We start from the raw sequence: 19,128 nt of genomic DNA, 5'->3' as shown, positions 1-19,128 counted from the left end.
CATTAGTTCGCTTACATTAGCGAAGCAAGATAGTTCCTTCATGAATTGGATATCAAACATGACAAAAGGGATCTGGAAAGGTAATGAAGAAGACGATTCTCCTTTTGCAGCTCTTACCACCACCTCAGATGCTAATGGTCATGGCCAAGTCAATGCAATCGTTGACCAACAACAATTGAGTCCATGCTGTGTGAAGGAAAATAGTGGATGCAGAAACACTGGTTTCCAGTCTCTTTTCCAGTCTATATATTGTCCGAAGAAACGAAGTCAAGATGCCGTCGAGATGGATTTCCCGAATGATGCTAATGCTACTTCTTTGCAGGAACTTCCCTGGATTCCTGAACAATGTGGCATTGCCAAAGGGGATGACTTGTCTTCATCTGATAATGATATTGGTCCAGTGGCTGAACCCAACATTTCATCAGGAAAAGTTGGATTTAATCAGCGAAGCGAAACACTCTCGTCAGAGAACAAACGTGAGGACAAAGAACCAAACATCTCTTTGATGTCTCTTAGTAAGTCTAAGCCAAATGAAGAGCCAAAAATCTGCGGTGAAGCTGGTGGAAAGGTTAGTCCATGTTTAAACAACAGAAACTCTGGTCTTCAAAGTTTGTGGATAAGCCGGTTTTCTTCTAAAAGTCCGTTCCCTCAGAAAAAGACCAGTGAAACGGCTAAAGAGGTCAATGCTTCAGCCTCAGACACAGCTAAAACCCATGATTCGCAGAAAATGCTGGTAAATAATAATGTTGTAATACCCAGTATCAGCTCGGTAGATGGGCTCGATAAACTGAACACTGTCCTTCCCATAGTTTCGTCAATGAGAATAGAGTCTTCAGAAGCAATGGCTTCTTTGTTTGCTAGAAGGTTAGAAGCAATGAAACACATCATACCCGCAGGTTCTTTAGCTGAGAATGCGGAGGAGGAACAGCCAAATCTAATCTGTTTCTACTGCGGTAAAAAGGGTCATTGTTTACAGGATTGTTTGGAAGTAACTGATACTGAGCTCAGAGATCTAGTACAGAACATAAGTTCTCGGAATGGAAGAGAAGAAGCGTCAAGTCTATGCATTAGATGTTTTCAGCTAAGTCACTGGGCTGCAACATGCCCGAATGGTCCACTGTATAGTTCAGGAGCTGAAGATAGAGCTATGAAGCACACTTTAGCTTCTACCTCTGGCATGAAGCTGCCCGTAAGTGGTTTCACAGATGTACCAAAGGCGGTCTTTGAGGCTGTTCAAGTGCTTCGCCTCAGCCGCACAGACGTTCTCAAGTAAGATCTAGTTCACACTTGCAAGACTGTTTCCCCTGTCACATTATGAGGCTTTAACATCTTTTTTGACATTTCATTTCAGATGGATAAACACCAAGAAGTCTGTATCAGGTCTCGAAGGGTTCTTCTTGCGGTTAAGGCTCGGGAAATGGGAAGAAGGTCTTGGAGGAACAGGGTACTACGTAGCCCGCATAGATGGTTGGTACACTTTCATATAAATCAGTACTCAAAATCGTGTATTTCTCGAATATTTACAACTGAAAATATGTTGGTATTAACCTGGGGACACAGAGGGACAAAGCTCAAGGAGACCTTCAGAGAAGAGCTCAATCTCAGTTAAGGTTAAAGGTGTGACTTGCCTTGTTGAGTCTCAATTTATATCAAACCACGACTTTCTTGAGGTATTATAATGAATTGACCAGTTACGTCAAAAGTTTTGAAATTTTGTCAAAACAAATCCCAATTGTAATTTGTTGTCTTTGTATGATTTATTTGAGCAGGAGGAGTTGAAGGCATGGTGGCGGAGCGCAGGGAAAAGTGCCGAAAGAAGCGGCTGCGAGGGCATCCCATCGGCAGAGGAACTTAGTCGGAAAATTCAGCAGAGAAAGATGTTAAATAGATAATACTTGTTTGAGGAGCAAAGGTTTTTGCTTAATAGGTTTTACGTTTACACGTGTATTTTTTAGTTTTGTTAAAAAAGAGAGTGTACAATTTCTTGCTAATGCAGAGGGCATCGAATGTCTCAAACCAGGCAACAATCTAAAACTGGATGTCCAATCTATTTAGATTTGCGAGTTTTATGTGTATAGTCTATGTGAAGGATCTCAAGTATCATGGAAGAACAAAGTACATTGATATCAAGAGAGATATTGTGGTCAAGAGCAAGTGTTTGCTCATTTTCATGCGGTAGCTATGAGCCTATGAAGATGCAACCTTTGAATCAATTTCTGTATTAAGTCAAGGTTCATGGCATACAAAACTGCCTTCAATGTCTCTAACAACACAGAAGAACTCAGTTTTGGAGAGGTAGTAGTAATGCTTCAAGCACATTAGATGAAACTTGGGGGAATCAAGAAACCAAAAGGATTGGCATTCACATCGTGTGAAAGTAAGTCTCAAACAGAGGAAGAAGATCCTGTGAGTCTACTGGTTCGAAGATTTGATCGAGCACTAAGGAAAGTCGAGCAGGGACAAGGTCAGAAGCGGTTTGGTTAATTTTAAAAGAAATCATAAGAAAACAAACCATCGAGAAAAGCTGATATGCAGTGTCACGAATGCGAAGGTTATGGACACTTTGTTCGTGAATGTCCAACAGTTAAAAGACGTGAAGGTAAGTGTTCATCATGTAAGGGAATGGTTTGTTTGTCTTTTGCGCAGACACTCTTTTGATTGATTGTTAATAGAATTGCTTTTATGTTTTCAGATGGGCAATGAGTCTCTTTTTATTGTGCAAAAAGAGTTTAATTTGTACCAGCCTGGTGACGTTGGTTGCATGACACATTTAACTTTTTGTTTGACGATGTGAACATCTGATATCTTGCTTTTGTTTAAGTTTTTTTGTTGGGTTAAACACTTGATTATATCTTTTTATCTAGAGTTCTTAGTAAACGAAGTGAACCTCAAAACTAGCTTCTCCTCTTTTTGTTGCATCATTCTTTGAGTTATCTCTCAATACACATAACACAACACACAAGAGTGACAAAGATGAGACATTTGAACAAGTGTAATACATGATTCTGATTATATATTGGTTATCTAGCTATATTTTATTTTTTAATCAATAAAATGTATGGTTTATTTTCTACTGGCTTTATTTTCCGAATATAAGGCATGGGTCCGGATAAAATAAAATAAAAAAGTACATTAAAAAAAAATGTTTCTAGGGTTAGGCGGCGTCACCTATTTATTTGGTGTTTAAGTTTAGTTGTTTGTCTTTTACGCAGACACTCTTTTGTTTTGAGGCTTTGTGGATTTTTAGGGTATCATCAATCCAACAATGGTTAGTTCCTCGATTCCTCGATTTCTAAATTTTGTTTCCGTGATTAGGTTTTCGAACATTATTGTGGTTGTAATTCTCTCCTCATGTGAAACTATAGGCGGATGTGGAACCAGAGGTTGCTGCGGCTGGAATTATGAAAAAGAGAACGTTCAAGAAGTTTTCTTTCAGAGGAGTCGATCTCGATGCGCTTCTCGACATGTCCACCGATGATCTTGTCAAGCATTTCAGTGCTCGTGTTCGCAGAAGGTTGGTTTCTTTCTTAGAACCAAGAAAAAGCTTTTGTCTCTTCTTGGTTCTGTGAGACTTATGTGTTTTGTTGTCTTTGAAGGTTCTCTAGAGGATTGACCAGGAAACCTATGGCTTTGATCAAGAAATTGCGCAAAGCGGTAAAAACCCTTATTCTTTCATCACTAATTAGATCTTTGTAAAAACCCTTATTCTTTCATCACTAATTAGATCTTTGTTGAAACATATATACACAATTGTCAAATTACTGTTTTTTATTTTATTTTCCTTAAAATCAAATTACTGATTTTTAGTTTGGCTTATGTGACGATTGCTGCATTGGTTTTTTTTTTTAATGGCTAATAGACTCATTGTTATCATCAGCCTATTTTCGCATGATAATGTTAAGTTTGTATTCCATCTCTATGCATATATATATATTCATTCTTCCCTATGTAATTTTGTGTTTGATCTTGGCTAGGAAATGGCTTTAATAGTAAAGATTATGACTTTAGATTACTCAAATCTCTTGTGTGACGATTATGACGTTGTGTCTTTAGTTTATAATTCATACCTCATTTTTGTGCTAATCCGTGTAATCCATCTATTATAATTTTGTGTTTGTCCTTTGCAACCAAATAGTTTTAAAGACCAAAAGAGTAAATAATTTTTGTGTGTTTGAGCAGAAAATAGAGGCACCAGCTGGTGAGAAGCCAGCAGCAGTGAGAACACACTTGAGGAACATGATCATTGTGCCTGAAATGATTGGAAGTATCATTGGTGTGTACAACGGAAAGACTTTTAACCAAGTCGAGATCAAACCGGAGATGATTGGACATTACTTGGCTGAATTCTCAATCTCCTACAAACCGGTTAAGCATGGTAGGCCTGGTGTTGGTGCTACCAATTCCTCCAGGTTTATTCCTCTCAAGTGAAGAAGCTATCTCCAAATATATCTTCTTTAGATGACTTTTATCTCCTTTTTGAGTTTTGATTTTCGAACTTATCGTTATTATTATTGATGACTTTCTATTTAATACCACCAAGGGGTTTTAAATTTGAGTACTCTATATAAAATTATTGATTTTGCTTCTCATACATTTTACTAATTTCTATGTTTTAAATAGTAATAAGTTTTGGTTCAAGCTAAAAGGAGCTGTTTTCTATTTGGTTCTTTCTCATTTTGACTCGGTAGGTAAAGTTTACTATCCATTTTTGTATTTTTCTTTGACAAATCTATGGTCTTCTTTGACGATTATAAGTAATAAATAATGGACATCATGGTGAACAAGTGTATGCCAATAATATTGTTCTCAATTATTAAGACTGTAACACACTATACACTAGTACCGACCTTAACACTAATATATTAGTAAGTTGAAGAGAAACATAATACAATAATACAGTAGAACCTCTTTAAATTAATACTCGATAAATTAATAAATACGATAAATTAATAAATTTGGCCGGTCCCGAATCGGAGCAGTGTAAAAATTAACCAAATTCGATAAGATAATAAGATAATAATTTTTTTTGAAATCCCTATGTAAAAATATAGTCCCAATAATATCATAAATTAATAATCATGTAAATATGCACATATATATATATATATATATATATATATATATATAATAGTTTTAGTGTTTTTTCATAAAAATAGCTAAAAGTTTTTTTAAGTTTTCAAATTTTGAATATGTATAATTTTTGTTTTAATAGTCGTATAGATTTTTAAAATACAACAATGTATGTCACAATTTGTGAATTTTAGTTTATGTATATCGTTTGTATATGTTAATCTATAATCGTTGTTATTCATTGTCAAAATATATTATTTTCTCTTCAAAATATTAAGTGTTTAAGGCTAAACCTATAAATTTTTTTTTTTTTTTTTGTCAACCACACATTAATTAATAAATAATTCCTTGATTGGTTGTCCAATTAGGAGGAGTAGAGTTTACAAAAGTAACTTCAGAAAATAAAAGTCTAGAAGAACGGGCTAAGCAGTCCGCTTGAACATTGCATAAACGAGAAATAAGAGAAAGCGAGAAGAAAGGGAAAGAGACACGGAGAAAACCAAACTCGTCTAGAAGATTGGAGAAAGCAGGCCATTCATCCGGTGACTGTATCATCGAGACTAACTCCGAGCAGTCTGATTCAAACACCTGACAATCGATCCCTCTTGAAAGGATATTCTTCATAGCCCAAATTAAAGCTTCCATCTCCGAGTGAAGAGGGGAGGGACACCTCCGAAGGCACTTTGCACCGAGCAGTATCGTTTGATCATTTTCTTGAAAACACCACCATCCTATACCCATTGTTGGATCTGAATTTTTCCAAGAACCATCAATACGACATCTTATAGATTGAACCGGTCGTTCCAAAGTTTCCGTAGTAGAACTAGTTTCGATCGGATCCAACTGAGCTTCTTCCCACATTAATTTTTCACTCCAAGCATGATTTAAAATATCTCTGGGTTCAGATTGTAATCCCTTGAAAACCTTTTTATTCCTATCTTTCTAGATGAACCACAAAATCCAAGCATAACTGAAAGTTTTCTCTCCCCCATCTAGATTAGATGGTAACCTCCAATAAAGATAATCTAGATTTGAGAATTCCGAGGTTAGAGGAAAACTACATATTGCCGTAGGTATATCGGATAATTCCCATATTATCTGAGAATGAGTGCACTCAAATAAAGCATGATTTATTGTTTCCTCTGCCATCTCACACCTTTTACAGAGAGAGTCACATTGGTTGTTCAGGGTGTCGGCGGTTGATTCGGATTCATGAAGTCTACTCTGAACACCAGAAAGCTCATCCTGGAGTTTGAAATTTTGGTCGTACTGGTCCTGTAGCTCCCCCTTTATCTTCGCAAGCTCGGATGATAGACCATCAACCTTGTCCTCCAAATCATGCTTGGAGTTGGTAGAAGAACGGAGGTCAGCCTCGAGATTAGAAAACTTGTCCTTCCACGTGTCGATCTCCTTCTCCCGACCAATGACCAACCCTTCGTAATGTTCAATTATGTCATTGAGCTCGCCGTTCGCCTGATATTACACATAAACCCGGAATGACGGATCAGTTCGAAGAAGACAGTAAAGTCAGAAAAATGAAGCAGAACTAACCCGAGATGAATGATGAGCATGAAGTAGGTATCGTTCACGAATTGCAGAGCGCCACTTGTTGAATTCCGGCAGGATCGCACCTGACCGGGTTTTGAAGCACCAAAAAACGTTACCCTCTTTCTCCATGGCTACGAAAGCAAAAGAGGAAAGGTCTTAGAAATTCAAAATAAGTACAAGACGAAAAGAAAAGAATACATGTATATCGTCATACCTGAGAGCGATTTGATCTGAGGAACAAGAGCAGGCTTTGTCTTCGGAGAATCATCTCGAGACTCAGAACTATCCTTCTGAGAAGCTGCACCCAGGTTCGTCTTCTCACCACTACGTTGAGAAGAAGAAGACATATCAGCAGGACGAGGAGGACCCATTGGTTCAGTAGGAGGGGACGATCGAGGAGAACGGTCAGTCCGGGCCCTTGACTTCTCTCTTCGCGGAGAAGAACCACTGCGGGATGACCTGTCCCTCTTTTTGCGAATTAAATCCTTAAGCGGTTCGTTGCTAAAGTCATCCCGGGAAGAACGATGAGAATCACGGTTAGGAGATTGAAGCCTCCGGGGAGGACGGTCATCGTGACGTTCACGTCGAGGTGTCAATCTGAAAACGGCGACGGATCTGGCTCCTTTGGTGCTACCGTCGTCAACCAATAAGGTTTTGCTATAATCTTTTTTGTCAATGGCGGTCGCAAGGAACGCCTTGTTCTCGTCGCAAGCCTCAGCCATCGGCTTGGAGATCATTTTTCGCTGGGCAGTGAGAGCCCGAGCTGACATTCCCTGGGTTGAGGGAGGAGGCGGAAGACGATGAAGTTGATTGGGAGGGCTCATCCTGAGTTTTCGATTGGCTTCTATGAACCGTTCGAGAGTGAAAGAATTCCAAAGGGTTTCCCCTTCGAGGATTATTTTGAAGAAGCCAATGAATTCTTCAGTTGGTAAAGTCGGAGCGACGAAAGCTGCGAAGTGAAAATAACAAGTTTAATCAATAGGAATAATAAAATTGGAGGAATGCATGCGACCCAATTTCTACCAGGTTTCGCGGACCACTTCGATGGAAGTAAATATGATAGACTTCCAATCGAAGCAGGGGTTTTCTTAATCAGGAACCAAGGGTGATGCCAATTTTCATCCTTGTTTGGAAGATGTGAAATGACGTTCCTGTTAGCATTAGGGTATGCCGAGAAATACCCTGTCTTCTTCGATGAACTTCTCACGCTTAGAAGCTCATTCAACTCGGGGACCCCTATAATGTATCCGGCTTCCGCCGCTACTGTTATAATTCCAGGTATGGTTCGGAGAAGATTGGGGGTTAATTGAGGAAGAGCGATCTCGAGAACCGCCAAGTACCAAACCAGGGCTTCGAGAAGCGGGAAGGTTAATCCGCAACCCTTGAAATAAATCTCGTACACACAGAAGTAACCATCGCGATGGTTCTCTGGGGATTCTGTGGGGGCAGCTATTTGTGCTTCCGCCATAATTTCCGGCGGAATCCGGCAAAGCTCTCTCAACCGCTCGAGGGATTGAAGAGTACAAGTGGATCTATAGTGCGGACCGGCAATATCATTAGGGCGAGCGCACTCATCATTATTAGGGCGCCTATCGTCGAATGACGGAGATTCAGGTCTTTCAGAATCAAAAGTCATTGGGGAAAATGAAAGGTTCGAGATCCGACGAAGAGAAATTTGGCGAAGGAAAAGAAGAGAGAAGTTTCGAATAAAGTGCAAATGTAAAAGTAGAAAATGATGATGAAAAGAAGTTACCTTACACAAGCTAAATGATGGAACCGCCTCAGAAGTTGTGTGGGAAGTGGGAAGGTTTTTTCCGTTTTAATAGTAATTAATTAATATACGGTCATAATGATGACAGATGTTACTCGGGTAAAAATGGCTAGTGCCGAAATTAAAGGAGTGATGAGATTTTCGGCGGGAAATCAGAAAGATTCTCGAGCGCAATCTTTGGTCATTTAAGCATTTAAAGTCCTCCGAATTGGAATGGCACTTCGAAGAACTTGGGGGGCTAATTGTTGGTGTCGGATCCCGCACCAGAGGTCCAGGACCAACCAAAGATTGCCACGTAGTCAGGGTAGCGGCCCATAAAGGATAAAGCCCATCAGACCCACGAGTCAGAAGAACAATCGAAGTGGTTATCACCATAAGGAGAATTCGAAGTGACTGCACCTCGACACGAGTCCGGAGACGAGGTCATGGTTAAGTCGGTCCAAGGATATTTGGGTCAAAAGGCGAGGCCCATGAAGATCAGAATCAACTCAAATTCGAACGTTGAGCATTAAAACCAAAGATCAAAACAGACACATTTAAGAGAGAATAATTGTACTTAATTAGCCATTTAAATGTCGTTTTTCTATGTATAAATATAAAGGCCAATGGCCATGTAAGGGATCTCTCTCTCTCTCTTGAGGAAGAAATACTATAGCAATTTTTGTAGCAATTCATAAGCCTTTTACGTTCTTATTTTTTGTCCCTCAAGAATAATCTTTCCTATTAATAAAAATACTTGAGTGTGTGAATCCGACTTCCACATTTTGGCGCCGTCTGTGGGGATAGAGGATTCTTGAGTGGTCAGATTTTTCTTTACTACATTCCCGAGATAAGCAGCAATGTCCGGAGGAGACGCCGTTGAGACATCATTGGCCGAAACCCTCAAAGTTATGCAGCAAACCATGTCGGACATATCACAAAAGTTCTCGGATGTGGATAAGGCTGTCGATACGTTGCAAACATCCCAGGTATCTCTTAGTCAAAACGTCAATACTATACAAACTCGTGTTCGCTCTTTAAGTGCAGGAAATCCTGTGGGAATCCGGAGGAGGATACTCAACTCGCCAAGTTCCGTTGCGCGAAATGAAACCAGCGGACAAACAACTCCTGGTACTACTAATAATGTAGTTCAGCCATTGGATGGAGAGGCACAGCTCGAAGATGAAGCTCAACTTGCAGATCAATTCGAGCAGGAAAACCTCGACCAGTTCGAGACTATGAGGAAGGTTAGCCAAGAACTAAAAGAAATGAAGTCAAAGTTCCATCAGGCTACAAGTTCGGAGCCGGATATCAATCGAGTCATTGAAGAAGCTAGGCGAACACCTTTCATCTCGCGAATTGCGAGTTTGAGAATCAAAGATTCCCGGAAGCTCAAGTTGGACCCTTACAGCGGATTGGAGGATCCAAAGAGCTATCTCGCAGCTTTTTTGATCGCTGCTGGAAGAGTCGAATTGGATGAAGCTGATGAGGATGCAGGTTACTGCAAGCTTTTTCGGAAAATCTATGCGGCCAAGCTTTAATGTGGTTCACCCAATTAGAGCCGGGTTCGATCAGCAATTTCGACGAGCTATCAGCTGTATTCTTAAAGCAATATTCCATCCTTATGGATAAAAGCGTTTCGGATGCCGATCTTTGGAACTTATCACAAGGATCAAATGAATCACTTCGAGTTTTCATCACCAAGTTCAAAGGAGTGCTGTCAAAGCTCCCAAGAATCTCACAACAATCAGCTTTATCTGCCTTACGAAAAGGATTGCGACATGATTCAAGATTTAAAGAAGATTTAATACTTCATAAACCAGACATAATTCAGGATGCACTCTTCCGCGCAAACAACTGGATGGAGGTAGAGGACGAAAAAGAAAATTTTGCCAAAAGAAATAAGCAAGAGAAGCCGGCAATCACCGTCCCTACCAAGAAGTTCGAACCCAGGGAGAACAAAGGACCAAAGAAATTTGGGTCGCAACCCTTCAACAGTACCGTCGGAAAGCAATTCCAAGGGAAAGGAAGATCAAACACTTGGGTCCGTGATGAAAGTTTATATTGCGACATTCATAAAGTGACCGGACATTTAACCAAGGATTGTAGCGTTCTTAAAAGGCACCTCGCAGAGCTTTGGGCCAGTGGAGATCTTTCCAAATTCGATATAAAAGATTTTGTGAAGGAATACCACGAAGCAAAGGAAAATTCCAAAGATCAAAATTCCAAAAGACCAAGGTTAACCAACGAGGAAGAACCAAGGAATTCTAAGGGTAAGATCAATGTTATTCTAGGAGGTTCCAAATTTTATCGAGATTCGATAAGTTCCATCAAGAAACATAGACGAAATGTCCTACTCAAAGCAAGCTTGAGCGAAGAAGTCGATTTTCAAGGTGCGTCAATATCATTTAATGAAGAAGAAACGCGGCACCTCGAAAGACCTCATGATGATGCTCTAGTCATTACCCTTGACGTTGCCAACTTCGAAGTATCAAGGATCCTTATAGATACAGGCAGTTCGGTCGACTTGATCTTTTTAAGTACTTTAGAAAGAATGGCAATTAGTCGGGCGGACATAGTGGGGCCTCCGTCTCCATTAGTTGCATTCACAAGTGAGTCAGCCATGTCTCTCGGGACAATCAAGCTACCGGTCCTTGCCAAAAAGGTATCGAAGATCGTGGACTTCGTTGTCTTCGATAAGCCCGCAACTTACAACATCATCCTCGGGACTCCCTGGATTTATCAAATGAAAGCAGTCCCCTCTACATATCATCAATGTATCAAATTTCCAACATCAAGAGGAGTGGAAACAATTCGGGGAGATCAAGAAGCTTCACGGACGTGTTATCTAGCTAGCCACCGTATGAAGATTCAATAGCAATTAACGAAGCCCGCAAAAGAAGGACTAAGAACAAAATTTCCTAGCGGGCAGAAAAAAGATGATGTAGTAATTGAAGTGGTGTTGGAAGAAGACAAACCGGACCGGAAAATTCGAATTGGGGCAACTTTGACTGGCCAAATAAAAGAAGCTTTGATCGAACTTTTGAGAAAAAACATAACATCATTCCATGGTCAGCGGCAGATATGCCCGGCATAGATCCAAGCATAATTTGTCATGAACTAAACGTGGATCCAAGCTTCAAGCCGGTGAAACAAAAGAGAAGAAAGCTCGGAGTGGAGCGAGCAAAAATAGTAAATGACGAAGTAGATAAACTTTTGAAAATAGGATCCATAAGAGAAGTGCAATACCCGAAGTGGGTAGCAAACACTATCGTTGTCAAGAAGAAGAATGGGAAAGATAGGGTTTGCATCGACTTCACAGACCTCAATAAAGCATGTCCCAAAGACAGTTTCCCGCTCCCGCATATAGATCGACTTGTAGAATCCACCGCTGGAAATGAGCTATTAACATTCATGGACGCTTTCTCGGGTTATAATCAAATAATGATGAACCCCGAAGACCAAGAAAAAACGTCATTTATCACTGATAGAGGTATCTATTGTTATAAGGTAATGCCTTTCGGTTTGAAAAATGCAGGGGCAACTTATCAACGGTTGGTTAATAAAATGTTCCACCATCATCTCGGGAAAACAATGGAAGTCTACATAGATGATATGTTGGTTAAATCGTTAAAGAAAGAGGATCACGTTAAGCATTTAGAGGAATGTTTTGATATTCTCAATAAATATCAAATGAAGCTGAACCCGGCGAAGTGCACATTTAGAGTCCCATCCGGAGAATTTCTTGGCTATATCGTGACATAAAGAGGGATTGAAGCCAATCCAAATCAAATTAACGCCTTTCTGAACATGCCATCTCCAAGAAACTTCAAGGAAGTACAACGGTTGACTGGGCGGATTGCGGCTTTGAATCGTTTTATCTCGAGATCAACAGATAAGTCGTTACCTTTCTACCAAATTCTAAAAGGAAACAAAGGATTCCTTTGGGATGAGAAGTGTGAAGAAGCTTTTGGGCAGCTTAAGGCATACTTAACCACTCCACCTATACTGTCCAAACCAGAAGTGGATGAAAAACTTTATTTGTACGTGTCGGTTTCAAACCACGCGGTTAGTGGAGTCTTGGTTCGGGAAGACCGCGGGGAGCAAAAGCTAATTTACTACGTAAGCAAGTCAATGACGGATCCGGAAACCAGATACACAATGATGGAAAAACTCGCACTCGCAGTGGTGACTTCGGCTCGGAAGCTGCGCCCATATTTTCAATCCCATCCGGTTGAAGTATTAACCAACCAACCACTCCGAACAATACTTCATAGTCCAAGTCAGTCCGGACGTTTGGCGAAATGGGCGGTGGAATTAAGCGAGTACGATATAGAATTCAAAAGCCGGATCAGTATGAAGGCTCAGGTTTTAGCAGACTTCTTGACCGAGCTACCAATACCTGGAACGATAGAGCAACCGGAGAACCAAACTTGGAAATTACATGTAGATGGGTCTTCAACAAAGCAAGGATCCGGAGTGGGAATCAATTTGGAGTCTCCAACATCAGAAATTCTAGAACAGTCATTCCGATTGTTATTCAATGCATCTAATAATGAGGCAGAATATGAAGCCCTGATTGCCGGACTTCGATTGGCACAAGGAGTTGGAGCTAAGGAAATAGTGGCTTATTGTGATTCGCAATTAGTAGTTAACCAGTTTAATGGAGACTATGAAGCCAAAGACTCAAGAATGGAAGCGTACCTCGAAGTGGTGAAGGATCTATCTAAAAATTTCTTGAAATTCGAATTAATCCGCATACTTCGGGGAGAGAATACAACTGCGGACGCACTTGCCGCATTGGCGTCAACATCAGATCTTGAGTTGAAAAGAATTATTCCAGTGGAATGCATTTCAGAGCGAAGCATTCAAGACAACAAAGAAACCCTCGTCGTTACAAGGTCTCGAGCAGCGGCACGTGACCGTGGCGAACCAGAGATCGAACCGCCACCCAACAAACGGAGGAAGTCAAAGGGATCAAACACATCTAACAAGGAACCCGTTTTCTTAGTAGAAGATGTGATTCCAGAAACGATATTAGAAACCGAGCCGTTAATCGAGGAAGATATTCTTGAACCAAACGAACATCCCGAGCCAGAGCCACGAGTATTTCACAAGGTTGACCAAATTCCGGCTAAAGACTGGGGGGCTGACTGGAGGGAGCCAATAAAGCACTACATCATGACAGGTGAGCTCCCAAAGAATAAGTGGCAGGCCAGGAAAATGAAAATCGTTAGCGCGAAATTTTGTCTATCAAAGGATGCGTTATATAGACGAGGTGTCAGTGACCCTTACCTATTATGGATTTTTGGGCCCGAAGTCGAAATCGTCATGAGCGAAGTGCATGAAGGATTATGTGGGAGTCATTCATCAGGAAGAGCTATGGCTTTTAAAGTTAAAAGAATGGGATACTATTGGCCCACTATGATCACGGATTGTGTTAAATTTGCCCAAAAATGTAAGCGCTGCCAACTCCATGCACCATTGATCCATCAACCTTCGGAATTATTCTCTTCCATCTCCGCCCCGTACCCGTTTATGAGGTGGTCAATGGACATCATTGGACCATTGCACAGATCAACTCGAGGTGTACAATACCTTTTGGTCTTGACAGACTACTTTTCAAAATGGATTGAAGCTGAGGCATATGTTGGCATCAAGGATTCGGCGGTAAAGACTTTCATTTGGAAGAATATTATATGTCGACATGGAGTTCCGTATGAAATAGTCACCGATAACGGGCCACAATTCATTTCACAAGAGTTTGATGCCTTTTGTGCGGACTGGGAATCAAAGTCAGTTACTCTACTCCACGATATCCGCAAGGAAACGGTCAAGCTGAAGCCGCGAACAAGACGATATTGAGCAATCTCAAGAAACGTTTGAATCATCTAAAGGGAGGATGGTACGAAGAACTCCAACCCATCCTATGGGCCTATCGTACAACCCCTAGGCGACCTACCGGAGAAACTCCATTCTCTTTGGTTTATGGCATGGAGGCAGTAGTACCAGCTGAACTCAACGTGCCTAGACTTCGCCGAACAGAAGCACCATTAAATGAGGAAGAAAATTCAGCAATGCTTAATGATTCACTAGATACCATAAATGAAAGGCGTGATCAAGCTTTGATTCGGATTCAAAACTACCAGCAGGCAGCAGCCCGATATTACAATTCTAAAGTCAAAAGTAGGCCGTTCTTCGTAGGAGATTATGTGTTAAGACGCGTCTTTGACAATAAAAAAGAAGAAGGTGCCGGTAAACTTGGTATTAATTGGGAAGGACCTTACATTGTTACCGAAGTGGTTCGGAATTGGGAAAGACTTAGAAGACAGGACAGTCAAGCGACCTTGGAATGTGATCAACCTAAAGAAGTATTATATTTAAAGCTAAATGCATTTTATATGTACATGAACTACGGTGTGGCTTGATCCTGAAATGGGTACGTAGGCAGCTCGGAAACGAGTTCAGCTATTAATAAAAATTTGTTTTATTTCTGTATTAAAGGGAAAGGTTCGACTGTGCGAACAAATGAAGCAAATAAAGGTTCGACTATGCGAACATACAAGGGATTGGAAATAGAGCGTTTATTCAAAAAAAAAAAAAAAAGGATGAAATGTCCCTCATCGAACACCTCGGGTTATGGAGATCTTGTTGACGAGCAGAACACTTCAACTCCTTGACCAGCAAGGTCGAGGATTGGCATCATGCAGTCCGGAATTCGAGCGAAGTCAGAGATTCCGAGCTCGACCCATTCTCCAGGGTGAGATTCAAGGATGTGAAGATCTCTTGATACCGTAGTAAGCCTGCGTTTCATCCGGTTAATCTTCTTCCGGAGTCTCCTCTTTTCCAACGTAAGCTTCCGATGTTGAAGCGCAAGTGCCTCTATGAACGCCATCGCTGTTCCTTGGTCTCTGATTGGGAGATCCCTGATCAAAGCACATGGAGCTCGGATCTGGGATCTTAGGAAGCCGCGATGTGGAAGAGGCCGCCTATTTGGCTCATTTCGGGCATCTTCGTGTATCATTCCGATCCTGGAGAATTTGGGCATAGATTCTGAACATCGAAGGTTGAACTCCATACCTGCTAAAATGAAAAAGAGTGGTAAGGAAAAAAGAGAAGTTAATACTGTAATTTATAAGAGTATCATATTCCTAGTAAGCTGCGGATTCTATCCTAATAATGGAATGATTTGCGGAGAGATTTATGCCCTTAAACCAATCCTGCATTGAAAGACGCATCTCCGATAATATTTGAAGAATAAAGAAAATTGCAAAAGTTTCCATAAATAAAAAGGGGGCCGAAGCCCATTACGAGTTCAAAGTAGGAGCAGAGTTAGGGAACATTTAAGGAAGAGGCTCAGGAACAGGCTCCTTCATTGCCGGTTTAACTTTCGAAGTGGACGCCTTGTTCTTGGCATCCACTTCGGGACAATCTCGAACGCGTTTTTGACAGGTGCTGGCCTTCTCCTCGTCTTCTTCTTCGCTGTCAGATGGAACGGTATAGACCGGGGCATTCACGGGACCCGGGACTCCTTTAGCGCGGAGATACATCCGTAGCATCTTCGGGATCTCAGCGACAGAATCAAAGTTCCGCCATTCCCATTGAAATGGATCACTTTCCAAAGCCCGTATCTTCCTCAACACCCGAGCGATGCGAGCCTCGAGTGTTTGCCTTTTGAGGCCCAGCCGCTGCCTCTCTTCACACAAGCGACGGTGTTTGTCGGCAACCTAGTATAAAGATGAATGAATAAGATGAAACAAAAAGTTTTTTTTATCAAAGACGACAGATATTAACCTTATCAATAAAGTCGCAAGCCTCTTTCTTCTCCTTTAAAGGAAAGTGAAAGACGGCGTGAGGGAAAAGAACGCCGGCCGGTTCAAAGCCGTCGTCGGACAAGAAGAGTGGGCTGCCGGGATCAATAGGGGCTACTTTTTCGTTTTCCATTCTCATAATATTTCTCAAGTAAGATTCTAAAATCGTATTTAAAGAAAGCTTAGAAGTAGGTAAGCCTTTATTTATAATGGTTTAGGGTTTGTCTTGGAACCATAAATCCAATAATGGTAGTGTGCCCGAGTGGTTTAAACCATTTTTGGAAATAAAGAAAAGGCAGTTATTGCATTAAAGACGAGCCGTTTTTCCTACTTTTAAGAAATAAGAAGGGAAAGAGCAACCGTCGCATTAACTACAAAAGTTTCTAAGGCCCAAGCCCAATAAATTTATCGAGTTGACTAAACCCGAAGTGGGGAACTCGCTTTAAGCCGAGCTCAGTTCTCGCATTCTTAAGAGAAAGGCCTGATCAGCCTAAAAATCTCAAAAGCATAACCACAAGGCCACAAAGGGTTAAAAGCGGACTTTGCAAACCCGCACTTAATTTTAACCAAACCCCCTTGGGGTCAAAACCTAGAAAGGTTTAAAAGCCTCCTCAGGCAAATATCTTGTTCAAAAGAAATAATAAAGCCTCCTTAGGCAAAAACAAGTTCGAAATTAAGTTTTAAAATAAAAGGGACAATTCCCAATTTAAAGTGGACGCAGCCACTACGAAGTAACAGCCACCTCGGACTCCGGCTCGGCAGTCGAAGTTTCATTCGCCTCCTTGACTGGTGCTTGGTCAGATGGGGCTCCTGGTCCGTCCTCCACAGTACAACCATCCTCCGGGGTGACCTCCGCTGCCACAGGAACTTCGGGTGGGACGACATCTTCCGTCTCACTTGAGCCTGGGAAGGGCAGTCCTAGTCAATTTTAAAAACATAAGGTAAGAAAAAGATAGTAAGTGTCAGGAGCCAAGCGTTACCTGCCCAATCTAGACCCGATTCACTAATAGGAGGCAATTTAGTGAAGAATTCCTCGAAGTCCTGCGGGTTGAAGGTCGAAGTAGGAAGAGCTGCCAAGCGACTCCGCTTTTCAGAAAGATTAGCCGACAGTTCGGTCCTCTCTTGCTCCTCGGAGAAATCTGTATCATGGATTTGATCCAACAAGATCAGGTTGCTCTCGTGCTCCTTGATGTCTGATTCCAAATCTGACCTAGCTTTCTCGGTCTGCATGAAGCGGATGGCCCCTTGGATCAACTCCATCCCGCGTCCCTTAACCTCCTTTCTGGCTTTCGATGCCGACCTCGCCAACTCGGAATCACGCAATTTGGCAATCGCCTTGTACTTCGCGTTAAGCTCAATAAGCTGGTTATTCAGGGTGTCGGCGGTTGATTCGGATTCATGAAGTCTACCCTGAACACCAAAAAGCTCATCCTGGAGTTTGAAATTTTGGTCGTACTGGTCCTGTAGCTCCCCCTTTATCTTCGCAAGCTCGGATGATAGACCATCAACCTTGTCCTCCAAATCATGCTTGGAGTCGGTAGAAGAACGGAGGTCTGCCTCGAGATTAGAAAACTTGTCCTTCCACGTGTCGATCTCCTTCTCTCGACCAATGACCAACCCTTCGTAATGTTCAATTATGTCATTGAGCTCGCCGTTCGCCTGATATTACACATAAACCCGGAATGACGGATCAGTTCGAAGAAGACAGTAAAGTCAGAAAAATGAAGCAGAACTAACTTGAGATGAATGATGAGCATGAAGTAGGTATCGTTCACGAATTGCAGAGCGCCACTTGTTGAATTCCGGCAGGATCGCACCTGACCGGGTTTTGAAGCACCAAAAAACGTTACCCTCTTTCTCCATGGCTACGAAAGCAAAAGAGGAAAGGTCTTAGAAATTCAAAATAAGTACAAGACGAAAAGAAAAGAATACATGTATATCGTCATACCTGAGAGCGATTTGATCTGAGGAACAAGAGCAGGCTTTGTCTTCGGAGAATCATCTCGAGACTCAGAACTATCCTTCTGAGAAGCTGCACCCAGGTTCGTCTTCTCACCACTACGTTGAGAAGAAGAAGACATATCAACAGGACGAGGAGGACCCATTGGTTCAGTAGGAGGGGACGATCGAGGAGAACGGTCAGTCCGGGCCCTTGACTTCTCTCTTCGCGGAGAAGAACCACTGCGGGATGACCTGTCCCTCTTTTTGCGAATTAAATCCTTAAGCGGTTCGTTGCTAAAGTCATCCCGGGAAGAACAATGAGAATCACGGTTAGGAGATTGAAGCCTCCGGGGAGGACGGTCATCGTGACGTTCACGTCGAGGTGTCAATCTGAAAACGGCGACGGATCTGGCTCCTTCGGTGCTACCGTCGTCAACCAATAAGGTTTTGCTATAATCTTTTTTGTCAATGGCGGTCGTAAGGAACGCCTTGTTCTTGTCGCAAGCCTCAGCCATCGGCTTGGAGATCATTTTTCGCTGGGCAGTGAGAGCCCGAGCTGACATTCCCTGGGTTGAGGGAGGAGGCGGAAGACGATGAAGTTGATTGGGAGGGCTCATCCTGAGTTTTCGATTGGCTTCTATGAACCGTTCGAGAGTGAAAGAATTCCAAGGGTTTCCCCTTCGAGGATTATTTTGAAGAAGCCAATGAATTCTTCAGTTGGTAAAGTCGGAGCGACGAAAGCTGCGAAGTGAAAATAACAAGTTTAATCAATAGGAATAATAAAATTGGAGGAATGTATGCGACCTAATTTCTACCAGGTTTCGCAGACCACTTCGATGGGAGTAAATCTGATAGACTTCCAATCGAAGCAGGGGTTTTCTTAATCAGGAACCAAGGGTGATGCCAATTTTCATCCTTGTTTGGAAGATGTGAAATGACGTTCCTGTTAGCATTAGGGTATGCCGAGAAATACCCGTCTTCTTCGATGAACTTCTCACGTTTAGAAGC

General features: G+C 41.7%; 4 protein-coding genes across 4 annotated transcripts in view; 2 read left to right on the top strand and 2 right to left on the bottom strand.

The window, feature by feature from the left end:
* LOC9301484 overlaps positions 1 to 2,091 on the top strand; it is a 3,684-nt gene extending 1,593 nt beyond the window's left edge. The window contains 4 exon segments of the mRNA XM_021032303.1: positions 21 to 1,269; positions 1,352 to 1,467; positions 1,552 to 1,670; positions 1,770 to 2,091. Of these exon segments, the coding sequence (XP_020887962.1) occupies positions 21 to 1,269; positions 1,352 to 1,467; positions 1,552 to 1,670; positions 1,770 to 1,892 (1,607 nt within the window). The 3' untranslated portion in view covers positions 1,893 to 2,091.
* Positions 2,092 to 3,161: 1,070 nt separating this feature from the next.
* On the top strand, positions 3,162 to 4,589 carry LOC9301483 (40S ribosomal protein S15-5). Its single transcript, XM_002865363.2, has 4 exons — positions 3,162 to 3,268; positions 3,366 to 3,514; positions 3,597 to 3,654; positions 4,180 to 4,589. Exons 1-4 carry the CDS (start codon positions 3,266 to 3,268, stop codon positions 4,426 to 4,428), a joined length of 459 nt encoding a protein of 152 aa, XP_002865409.1. The 5' UTR covers positions 3,162 to 3,265; the 3' UTR covers positions 4,429 to 4,589.
* An 814-nt stretch (positions 4,590 to 5,403) lies between these two features.
* Positions 5,404 to 7,522, bottom strand: LOC110230208. The gene is made up of 5 exons (XM_021032290.1): positions 7,171 to 7,522; positions 6,833 to 7,077; positions 6,622 to 6,749; positions 6,139 to 6,543; positions 5,404 to 6,012 (listed from the first exon to the last, which is right to left on the bottom strand). Exons 1-5 carry the CDS (start codon positions 7,440 to 7,442, stop codon positions 5,404 to 5,406), a joined length of 1,659 nt encoding a protein of 552 aa, XP_020887949.1. The 5' UTR covers positions 7,443 to 7,522.
* A 9,550-nt stretch (positions 7,523 to 17,072) lies between these two features.
* LOC110230203 lies at positions 17,073 to 18,715 on the bottom strand. Its single transcript, XM_021032275.1, has 5 exons — positions 18,466 to 18,715; positions 18,128 to 18,372; positions 17,917 to 18,044; positions 17,522 to 17,838; positions 17,073 to 17,097 (listed from the first exon to the last, which is right to left on the bottom strand). The coding sequence occupies exons 1-5, from the start codon at positions 18,681 to 18,683 to the stop codon at positions 17,073 to 17,075; spliced, it is 933 nt and encodes a 310-aa protein (XP_020887934.1). The 5' UTR covers positions 18,684 to 18,715.
* Between the last annotated feature and the right edge of the window lie 413 nt (positions 18,716 to 19,128).

The sequence above is a fragment of the Arabidopsis lyrata genome, assembly GCF_000004255.2.
Source record: "Arabidopsis lyrata subsp. lyrata unplaced genomic scaffold ARALYscaffold_8, whole genome shotgun sequence".
NCBI classification, from domain to species: domain Eukaryota; kingdom Viridiplantae; phylum Streptophyta; class Magnoliopsida; order Brassicales; family Brassicaceae; genus Arabidopsis; species Arabidopsis lyrata.
The sequence above is the reverse complement of the archived record's forward strand: the minus strand, read 5'-3'. Positions and strand labels throughout refer to the sequence as shown.

Coding starts and splice junctions, on each gene's coding strand:
- LOC9301483 (XM_002865363.2), top strand. Junction 3,515..3,596: donor AGTGCTCGTGTTCGCAGAAG/GTTGGTTTCTTT, acceptor TTGTCTTTGAAG/GTTCTCTAGAGGATTGACCA. Junction 3,655..4,179: donor TCAAGAAATTGCGCAAAGCG/GTAAAAACCCTT, acceptor GTGTTTGAGCAG/AAAATAGAGGCACCAGCTGG.
- LOC110230208 (XM_021032290.1), bottom strand. CDS start 7,442: ATGAGCCCTCCCAATCAACTTCATCGTCTTCCGCCTCCTCCCTCAACC. Junction 6,750..6,832: donor TCAGATCAAATCGCTCTCAG/GTATGACGATAT, acceptor TTGCTTTCGTAG/CCATGGAGAAAGAGGGTAAC. Junction 6,544..6,621: donor ATGCTCATCATTCATCTCGG/GTTAGTTCTGCT, acceptor GTGTAATATCAG/GCGAACGGCGAGCTCAATGA.
- LOC110230203 (XM_021032275.1), bottom strand. CDS start 18,683: ATGTCAGCTCGGGCTCTCACTGCCCAGCGAAAAATGATCTCCAAGCCG. Junction 18,045..18,127: donor TCAGATCAAATCGCTCTCAG/GTATGACGATAT, acceptor TTGCTTTCGTAG/CCATGGAGAAAGAGGGTAAC. Junction 17,839..17,916: donor ATGCTCATCATTCATCTCAA/GTTAGTTCTGCT, acceptor GTGTAATATCAG/GCGAACGGCGAGCTCAATGA.